The sequence below is a fragment of the Strix uralensis genome, chromosome Z, assembly GCF_047716275.1.
Source record: "Strix uralensis isolate ZFMK-TIS-50842 chromosome Z, bStrUra1, whole genome shotgun sequence".
Taxonomy (NCBI): Eukaryota; Metazoa; Chordata; class Aves; order Strigiformes; family Strigidae; genus Strix; species Strix uralensis.
The window spans coordinates 76,845,829-76,856,928 of NC_134012.1; the positions used below are offsets into that span (position 1 = coordinate 76,845,829).

General features: G+C 40.4%; 1 protein-coding gene across 9 annotated transcripts in view; it reads left to right on the forward strand.

Moving 5' to 3' along the window:
- Positions 1-10,327, forward strand: part of AGTPBP1 (ATP/GTP binding carboxypeptidase 1) — a 74,932-nt gene extending 64,605 nt beyond the window's left edge. For 8 of the 9 annotated variants that reach the window (XM_074855595.1, XM_074855598.1, XM_074855597.1 and 5 more), the window contains one exon: positions 10,095-10,327. In XM_074855595.1, coding sequence (XP_074711696.1) covers positions 10,095-10,272 — 178 coding nt within the window. In that variant the 3' untranslated portion in view covers positions 10,273-10,327. Of the gene's footprint in view, positions 1-8,515; positions 8,563-10,094 lie in introns of all 9 variants that reach the window. The other variant, XM_074855601.1, reaches the window with a different exon arrangement.
- Positions 10,328-11,100: the final 773 nt, after the last annotated feature.

Here is an 11,100-nt window from a genome sequence, read left to right on the forward strand (position 1 = left end):
AAATGTAAATCTGTTAAATGTTAATCTTCTTTAATAACACTAAAATAGAAAAATATATAGCAAAAAGTGAGAATCACAGAATCATCTAGGTTGGAAAAGACCTTGAAGATCATCCAGTCCAACCATTAACCTAACATTGACAGTTCCCAACTACACCATATCCCTCAGTGCTATGTCGACCCGCCTCTTAAACACCTCCAGGGATGGGGACTCCACCACCTCCCTGGGCAGCCCATTCCAACACCTAACAACCCGTTCTGTAAAGAAATGCTTCCTAATATCCAGTCTAAACCTTCCCTGGTGCAACTTGAGGCCATTCCCTCTTGTCCTATCGCTTGTTACTTGGTTAAAGAGACTCATCCCCAGCTCTCTGCAACCTCCTGTCAGGTAGTTGTGGAGGGCGATGAGGTCTCCCCTCAGCCTCCTCTTCTCCAGACTAAACAACCCCAGTTCCCTCAGCTGCTCCTCATAAGACCTGTGCTCCAGACCCTTCACCAGCTTCATTGCCCTTCTCTAGCCACGCTCAAGTAATTCAATGTCCTTTTTGTAGTGAGGGGCCCAAAACTGAACACAGTAATCGAGGTGCAGCCTCCCCAGTGCTGAGTACAGGGGTAAGATCACATCCCTGTCCCTGCTGGCCACGCTATTTCTGATACAAGCCAGGATGCCATTGGCCTTCTTGGCCACCTGGGCACACTGCTGGCTCCTGTTCAGCCAGCTGTCAATCAACACCCCCAGGTCCCTCTCTGACCGGCAGCTCTCTAGCCACTCCTCCCCAAGCCTGTAGCACTGCTGGGGGTTGTTGTGGCCCAAGTGCAGCACCCGGCATTTGACCTTATTGAAACTCCTACAGTTGGCCTTAGCCCATCGCTCCAGCCTGTCCAGGTCTCTCTGCAGAGCCTCCCTACCCTCGAGCAGATCAACACTCCCACCCAACTTGGTGTCATCTGCAAACTTACTGAGGGTGCACTCGATCCCCTCGTCTAGATCATCAGTAAAGATGTTAAACAGGAGTGGCCCCAAAAACGAGCCCTGGGGGACACCACTCGTAACCGGCCGCCAACCGGATTTAACTCCATTCACCACAACTCTTTGGGCCCGGCCATCCAGCCAGTTTTATACCCAGAAAAGCGTGTGCCCATCCAAGCCACGAGCAGCCAGTTTCACCAGGAGAATGCTGTGGGAAACGGTGTCAAAGGCCTTACTAAAGTCAAGGTAAATAACATCCACAGCCTTTCCCTCATCCAATAAGCAGGTCGCCCTGTCGTAGAAGGAGATCAGGTTTGTCAAGCAGGACCTGCCTTTCATAAACCCATGCTGACTGGGCCTGATCATCTGGTTGTCCTGCATGTGTTGTGTGATGGTACTCAGGATGAGCTGCTCCATCAGCTTCCTGGACACCGAAGTCAAGCTGACAGGCCTGTAGTTTCTGGGATCATCCTTCCAACCCTTCTTATAGATGGGCGTCACATTGGCCAGTTTCCAATCTGTCGGGACCTCTCTGATCAGCCAGGACTGCTGGTAAATGATGGAAAGCAGCTTGTCGAGCACCCCAGCCAGCTCCTTCAGCACCCTCGGGTGTATCCCATCCGGTCCCATAGACTTGTGTGTGTCTATGTGATGCAGTAGGTCACTGACTATCTCCTCCTGGATTGTGGGGGGTTCAATTCTCCCAGTCTCTGTCTTCTGGCTGAGGAGGCTGGATTCCCTCAGTACAACTAGTCTTTTTATTAAAGACTGAGGCAAAGAAGGCATTAAGCACCTCAGCCTTTTCCTCATCGCTTGCTACCATGTTTCCTCCTGCATCTAGCAGGGGATGGATACTCTCCCTGGTCTTTCTTTTTCTGTTAATGTACTTATAGAAACATTTCTTGTTGTCCTTGATTGCTGAAGCCAGATTAATTTCCAGCTGGGCTTTAGACCTCCTGATTTCTGCCCTGCATAGCCTCACAGCATCTGTGTAATCATTGTGAGTGGCTAGCCCCTTCTTCCAAAGGCCGTAAACTCTCCTTTTCTCCCTGAGTTGCAGCCAAAGCTCCCTGTTCAGCCAGGGTGGTCTTCTCTGGTGCCAGCTTCTCTTACGGCACCTGGGGACAGCCTGCTCCGTGCCATTAAGACTTCCTTCTTAAAGAGTGTCTGGCCTTCCTGGACCCCTATACCCTTCAGTACCGTCTCCCAAGGGATCCTGTCAAGCAGGTGCCTAAACAAGACAAAGTCAGCCCTTTGGAAGTCCAGGATGGCAGTTCTGATGCCCCCTCTCCTGGCCTCTCTAAGAATAGAGAAAATAGGTACCTTGCTCTCAGTGTTCATTTAGCAATACTGTATATCTGTGTGAGAATCTGTGATGGAAAAAATAAATGTGTAAATTCCAACAACTTATCTTTAAAATGTGGCATTAAGACATATTGTGTATTTGTACCTAACTCTGTATATGTTCTGACCCCACCTTTAAAGTGATTTGATTATCATAATTATTTATACAGATATTTATTTCATTTATTTCAGTGGAAATGGTTTTTATTTAAAAAGAAAGAGTGCAATCAGGCACTTAACAGCATGTTTTTCAGAGAAAAGTGTAAACTGTACTGCTGTCTGTGTCACTACTGGAATATTGGCCTAGTATCACACTGTCCATTTTTTCAAGTGTGACTCTTCTTAAACTTTATGTGTAACCACAGCAGCCTTAGGTACAGCCACTGATTTGTCTGATGCATAATCAAACAAATTTGTTTAACCAAAGTTACCTAAGCAATCACCTCTAATTAAAAACATTGAAAATAATTTAAGTACGTAATACTTAGCCTGGCAAAATGTTCCTCTATTAAATCTAGAACATGACTAGATTTTTTATTCTTTTTTTAAAATTATAATTCCTGTATCCTTCTGAGACAGGAATGATCTATCTCTATGCATGGTAATAGGAATTTGCTATCTGGATAACTGGGTTGACTCCTTCTTATTTTGAGAGCTGTGCTGTGTGCCGTAGAAGCCATGTACGTGCATCATTTTTGCATAAGCAAGAAACTATAATTTTGTTCACAGTACCTCCACTATTAGCAATAAGATTGCCTTATAATCATTTATGTTTGCACATTATCTTCACAGAATCACAGAATCATCAAGGTTGGAAAAGACCTTGAAGATCATCTAGTCCAACCATTAACCTAACATTGACAGTTCCCAACTACACCATATCCCTCAGCGCTGTGTCAACCCGACTCTTAAACACCTCCAGGGATGGGGACTCCACCACCTCCCTGGGCAGCCCATTCCAACGCCCAACAACCCGTTCTGTAAAGAAATGCTTCCTAATATCCAGTCTAAAATCTTCTTTCATTTGTTGCTAAAGGGATTAATACTGCCATAAGTGGAATTAAGAGATGGTCTGATTTTTGTTTCCAGAGGATCTATACAGGCCATCAGACTTGGAAATTACTTGGAAAAGTCTGTCTAGCGCAGAGCAATTTTGTTCTGCTCCCCAAAAAATATACCCATATGACAATTGTGCCAGATCTCCTTGGGGTCAAAGTTTCCTGTCTTTGGTAGCACTCACTGCATGTCTCAGCAGAAAGTTCAGAAACGTATACTGTTTATCAATGATGATGCTCAAGGGGAAGGTTTCATGTTGTTTATTTTTAGGGACTGGCTTATATTCAGAACTGAAGCATATACTGTAAAACAGGTTGTAGTTAAAGGACAGCTCTTTTATGGTAATGGAGACACCATGTTCCTCTATTCTGGATGTAATTTTAAATAAATTTTAATATAATAGACTTTTTTTAATTAATTGTACTGTCTCAAAAAGTACTGGACAAAGTTGTAGTAGATAAGTATTGATGGGATCTTTTCCTCAAGAAAAAAAAAAAAAGAGATGAGGAATATTCAGATTTTAACAGCCAAAGGAAGTTGTGGTTCAGCATGGATTTCCCCCTGGTCTTTCAGAGGCTTTTGTTGGGGGGTGGGGGTAGGTTTTATTTAAGCAATATTTTTGTATGATCACTGAACAAGTTTTCAAGGCAATGTTGTATTTCCATTGTACAGTGAAAAGAAGCCTGGACACTATCTCAAGATGTTCCAGTTCATTCAGATTCCATAAACATAATTTTTCATGTGATCTTGGGGGTGTGAGAGGCACTCTAGAACGTTTTGCTAGAATAGTACAACTAATTTACATAGATACAGTGAGTACCAGTTACTAACAACACCTCTAATAATGCTTAGCAAACTCTTGAGCTTTCCTTTTCCATCTTCCCAGGCCAATGATGATGAAATATAGAGAAGCCTGTGGCTGGTATTTCTGGGTACTCTTAAAACTGAAACACAAGGGAGTTGAGCACCCTAGCTGTATGAGACCTCACTGCTGTTTGAAGGAAAAGTTTGCTTCTTATGGTTTTCTTTTTTTCCCCCGCGCCCAGTAAGGATTTGGCTACTTTTCTGTGCAGCAGAAGTCCCTCTCTTTGCAATTAACATGAAGTAGATTTTAGTTTAATTTTTTTCTGTTTCTTAAAACCAGATTTTTATTAACACCTCTTGAAACCTGTATGCCAAGTCTGTGAAATATGTTGTTGATTTGTCTTTTGATTCATGTGCTGAAGTTTTAGTGTTTCTGTACAGTTCTAGACAAGATATTAAAAATAACTATCAGCTGAGGTATCTATTTATTAGGTGTTTATTCACTTGAGTGATGGAAGTATAAGAAGAGCCTCTATTGAATAAAATTTATAAAGCTTATTTCTGTTCCTCTTCAGAGGCAGTCATGGGTGAGAAGATAGTCACACTATTCCTTGCTTTATATGCCCAGACTTCCATTCCCATAATTCTATTATAATAAAAGTACTTCTTATACTTTATATACTTTTTCTTATACTGACATGATTCATGGGTTATAACTTACCATTAGAGATGAATGAGAAGCTACCTACAGAAAATGCAGGTAAAAAATTAATGAATAAGAAGTATAAAAGAATAGTTTTTACACAGATGTAATGTCCCTGTAATGTTGGAGTAGAGCAATGACTAAGATTGTAGTTATTTCCTTTATATTTTGGGTGTTGCTAGTGTTACTTTTTACAAAACCACAATTTTAATGCTTTAGAGGATAAGCAGGCAAGTTTAAACATTCAAGTCTAAACACGCAGAAGCAGTGCTTTTATATTTCGCAAATGATTTTTGAGGGTTTCTCAAGTTCTTTTTTGATTTTACTGGTTGCACTTAAAATGACCAAGTAAATGCTAATATTTTAAAATATACCTCCAGTATTTCATTACACATAGGCACAGTTTCCATGAGTTCATTTTGAACCATGTCTGAAACACATTTGACTTAAGAAAAATAAAGCAATAAGTAGATTTATTTCCCTCTGGCAGTGCACTTTAACATTTTAAGTGATGAATTAAACACTTTATTTTTCTTTAATTATTTCAAACCCATTTGCCAATGTTTTCTCCCCCAGTTCCAAATGGAAAAGATTAGACTAAATATAATATCGATCTTGTAGTAAGAATTATAGTTGTTATGCTGACAGGTTTGATAGGCTCTGTATGCAATGAAACAAAAACACATGACTGCAGTTGTAACTGTTGGGACTTACTGGAATTATCCTTTGCGCAATAACTTGACCTCTTTTTGGAAATTCTGGTAATTTCATTGATTGTTTTGAGGCTCATTGCTGTATTTTAGAACATGGTGTATTTTTGTTTGTTAATTTGATTTAATTATAGCAGAGAAGCAGACTGAGCTTTTGGGACCCAGCATGTGTAGAAAGTGGTAGAAAAACTAGACTGCCAAGAGGAGCTGTGGGAAGGAAAAGTCCTGATGCAAAATCCATTCCCGGCACTTAGTCTTACACTTGAGAAAAGACATCAGACTCGTGCGGAAGGAGTGAGGGGTATAAGCAGTGAGAATGTGTCCAAGATGTTCTTGTAAAGGGTCTCTCTCTAGGCGGCCAGAAGGAAACTGGATTTGTCCTACTTTATTTCTTTCCCCCTTAATGACTCTTAAACTTTGCCCATACATGTGCATACTTCTCCTTCACCTGGGAGTAAAAGTTTTTTCCTTCCTACTCTCCTGCAGTATTTGAGCTTTTCTTGGTCTTTCTTCCAGTACTTTAGGAATACAACTTAGTTAAAAAGCAGGTATCTTATGCTGCAACTTTTGTCCCATCTGTCCCTTTCAGAAGGTTGGAAGAAAAAGCTATCAAAGATGAGACCCAGAATTTCAGTGGTGGCCCTAGTGGCAATGCTCATCCTCCTCTGGCCACCCACTTCTGGCCAAAAGGAAAGTGATTGCTTTTAATTCTGTGTAGACTGTAGCATCAGAGTACTGTTTGTCTTCTCTAGGGCAAAATAAGGAAACTAGTAGTATAGGGGAAAAAAAAGAGGAAAAAAAAAGTGTGATGGACAGGTTATATATTCTTGATACTGTTTTTCAAGCTTTTCTTCCATTCCTGGTAGTATGATGCAGATATTAGTGTGTGCTACAGTCAATGATTGTTGAATCCAACTAATTCAATCCAGTTTTGAGTTTCACAAAATGTATTTCAGGGTGACAGCAAAAAGAAAGTGTTGAGATTACTCTTTATTAAGCTGTGGAGTAAAAATTTGTAACTCTAGAAGTGGGGATATTTAAAAACAAGACTTAAATGGGATTTGGATACCCAGCTTCTTATGACTTAAATAAGAGTTGGATGTGTTGTTCTCTTTAGATTTGGAAATTCCCTTGAGGAAGTACCCTTACTACTTGGGAAAAGCACATAGGTGAAGAGCTCCTGAAGAGGACAGCACATATATGTGCATGTGTGACGTTCCCTACTGTAGCAGCATTGCTGATTTCTAAAAGAAAATATAGACCCTAAAGGGAAATTAAAAGGAAAAGTCTGGAGAAATTATTCCTTTGTGATACTTCCTGATTCTCTTTCTCCTCTAAAATTTTTCCTCCCTGAGCAATGCAGTTTTAAAAGGAATCATTAGTTCTTCAGATTTTTTCTCCTTCCTTTCCCAAGTCCCCAAATAGCTGCAACTCTCCATAGTTTGGCAGGGAATATTTCTTAATTTTTTCTTCCAAAGTTTTAAAATATATACACATCCCCTGTAGTCTCAGAAAACTGCTGATCTCCATGGGGTTGAAATTGGTAATGGTTGTGTCTGGCTTGTGGATTAATTTCTCTGTAGTTCATGAACAAAGAAGAATCCAACCGTATCTTTTGAGCGACAAATTTTAGTTTGAAAAAATATACCATGTTAGTGAATAGGTTTATTTTTTAATATGTTTGGAGCATTAATGTAAATAAAAAAAACCCATAGTAAATTATCGTCATATAAAAAATTAATTATTATGTTCTAGAAAAAAGTTCTATTAATTCCTAAATTCAGTGTATTCAATGACAAGTGATGTAGAAAATACTCTTTTTAAAATGAAAGGGATATTCTTAAAGTTCTCCATAAATATGAAGACCACGGTATTGTATCAGCTATTTAGGAGTTCATCTTTTACCCATAAAATATTGTTTAAGTAAAATCTGGAAAATTTCAGGTTTTTATATACTATTCTCTTTTAACTGCCATGACTTCAAAGAAAATACACAGATTATGGTATCCTGTACATTACAGAACAGTAGTTGTGTGATAAACCTCTGTTAACCTGAGAAAAATAATTGTTTCTTTTTAAAAGGAAAAGTGGGAGGTGTAGGGGTAGAGGAAGAGGGATTATTGAGCAAGTTAATTAGAAACAGCCCAAGGGAAAAGTTAGGAAATTAAAACCCATAGAATCAGCATGATGGCAGCTAAAAATATATTGTCACAAGATATGCCGAAGATGGGGAGCGGCAGGGAGGCAAATACAGAATTTGATTAAGCAGCAAGAAATTTTTTCAGGTGCTTTGATTTCATAGAATGGTTTGGGTTGGAAGGGACCTTAAAGATCACCTAGTTCCAACCCCCCTGCCATGGTCAGGGACACCTTCCACTAGACCAGGTTGCTCAAAGCCCCGTCCAACCGGGCCTTGAACACTGCCAGGGAGGGGGCATCCACAGCTTCTCTGGGAAACCTGTTCCAGTGCCTCACCACCCTCCCAGGAAAGAATTTCTTCCTTATGTCTAATCTAAATCTGCTCTCTTTCAGTTTAAAACCATTACCCCTCATCCTACTCACTACACTCCCTGATAAAGAGTCCCTCCTTTAGTCCCCCTTTAAGTACTGGAAGGCCTCTATAAGGCCTCCCCAGAGCCTTCTCTTCTCTCAGGTGAACAACCCCAACTCTCTCTGTCCTCATAAGGGAGGTGCTCCAGCCCCCTGATCATCTTCATGGCCCTCCTCTGGACCTGCTTGAGCAGGTCTATGTCCTTCTTATGTTGGGGGCCCAAAGCTGGACACAGTACTCCAGGTGGGTTTCTACATTTCTTGTGACCCAGCCTCAGTAAAGCAGTGGAGTAATAATTACACTTTTCAGATTGTTGTGGTTTGAGCCCAGGGGGCAGCTGAGTACCACAGAGCCACTCACTCATCCCTTTCCCCGCAGGAATGGGAAGGAGAAAATAAAGCAAAAGGCTTTGGAATCGGGATAAGGTAAAATGAAAAAGTCATTTTAGCAAAGATACTGGTTATTTTCACCATTTTTTGTCTCTCCTAAATGGATACAATTTTGATTTAGACACCCAGTTCATTAACCAACATAGTGGGTTGTTGTCCTAGTTACAGCTTAAATAATCTTTAAAAGTATTTAGTTTTGTGGAGCATTCCCTTTTTCATGGCTTAATGAGTACAAGCTTGTTTAGTGAACCATGATACAGATTGTTTTAAATGTAAATCCAGAGACCATGACTGTATTGAATTTTTGATAATTTATTTTCTTTAGATCTTCTGTCCTTTTTTCTCTTAAGATAGGACTAGCAATTCTTCTCATTTGTTCTTCATCCAATATTTGAATTAACTGTCAACAGCACAATGAACAGAGATTGCATTGCAGATTTCAGGTGGTCCACTTAAGTTCCTAAAAGACATTTAGAAAGAAGCAGTGATTAATCCTTTTAATTATAAAGCCACAGCCAGGCTAGGCTTGTGCCTTAAGACAAAATTCATCAAAATTAATATGCAAACATTTCTACAAGTACCCTGTGATCTTTCTCAATAAGAACATTCTATTATGTATGAGTTCTGTATGATTTGATTATTAGGTAAAATGCATTACAAAACCTTTTTAGGACTTCAGCTGAATATAAAATTACTTATGAAATATTTAGGAATACTTAGTGCTTTTAAGCAGATAGCTTTTTATGTCCCAAGAGAGGTTAGTAAAACTGGGTCTAGAAAACACATATTTCTTTTTTCCTTTCCTCTGTCCTAGGGAGTTGAGAGGATCAGAAAGTTGTATTTTAAGCTTTCTCCAGTTAACACTGAAGGTGTTAGTCCTCTTATTCTTGGAGGCCATTAGTTAAGGGTGTAGACCATTCTGTGTGCAGTGGCTTGGTTCCTTAACTCCTTAAGCAAGGCTTAACATACGAATTATAAGTTTTAACTGCGTGCAAGTATGTTAAGACCTGATATGAGTCAAGTGATTCATGTGGGAACTTAATCTTAGTTGTGGGTGTAAACATGACTCCATGTTTTGTCATCTCTGATGCATACAGTGTAATTACTCAAAGTGCTTTTCAGTAAAATGTGTGTTTTAATAAAATAAAATAAAGAGGTTTCCCAACTGAATTTTTAGACTCTCATCTGTTTTTTAGTTTGTTTACACCTCATAGCAACTGCTGTTTCTTCATGTAGTTGTATCCTTCTGCAACAACTTCTGATACTGCTATAATTACATGAAGTTCTTACAGGCCATTAGTGTAGATCTATAATGTGTAGTTAATTTTTCATGACACATTTGGATAACGAGTTGTGTATGACTAATTAGTTCAGGGTCTTACAAACATGGTTTGGCTCCCAGTTGTTTTATGTGCAATTAAAAAATTGATACTATTTCATGTAAACTGCTCCTTTCCTGAGGTAATTTTTGGATTGTTGTATGTCAGGATAGACACAGGTCATGGTCTGAATGTATTGTTCCAAGTAAAACTTCTAACATGATTCATGAAACTTCTTGTTCATTATAGCCCCACTACCTATGTGTTGGATGAAGATGAGCCTCGATTCCTTGAAGAAGTTGATTACAGCGCAGAGAGTAATGATGATCAAGACGTTGAATTAGCTGATAATGCGGGTGATTATGAGGCAACTAATCAAGAAGATGGACTTTCAGACTCAGATTCAACAAGGATTCTCCTTTCTTGAACCATCTGTGCAGCCAGTAATAGGAAATAAAGTATCTTGGATTTTTGAAGTCAAATACTTCTTTGCTTTTGTCTACCAAGGGGATAGGCTTAAGGAAACACAAATCATAGAATCATCATAGAATGATTTGGGTTGGAAGGGACCTTATCCAACCCCCCTGCCATAGACAGGGACACCTTCCACTACACCAGGTTGCTCAAAGCCCCGTCCAGCCTGGCCTTGAACACTTCCAGGGAGGGGGCAGCCACAGCTTCTCTGGGCAACCTGTTCCAGTGCCTCACCACCCTCACAGGAAAGAATTTCTTCCTTATATCTAATCTAAATCTACACTCTTTCTGTTTAAAACCGTTACCCCTCATCCTACAACTAGAGTCCCTGATAAAGGATCCCTCCCCATCTTTCCTGTAGCCCCCTTTAAGTACTGGAAGGCCGCTATAAGGCCTCCCTAGAGCCTTCTCTCGGGTGAACAACCCCAACTCTCTCAGCCTGTCCTTATAGGAGAGGTGCTCCAGCCCCGATCATCTTCGTGGCCCTCCTCTGCACCTGCTTGAGCAGGTCTTTGTCCTTCTTATGTTGGGGGCCCAGAGCTGAACGCAGTACTCCAAGTGTGGTCTCGTGAGAGCAGAGTACAGGGGGAGAATCCCCTCCCTCGACCTTCTGGCCACACTTCTCTTGATGCAGCCCAGGATACATTTGGCTTTCTGGGCTGCAAGAGCATATTGCTGGCTCATAATTCAGTTTTCCATCCACTAATACCCCAGGTCCTTCTCCACAGGGCTGCTCTCAATCCACTCATCGCCCAGCCTGTATTTGTGCTTGGGATTGCCT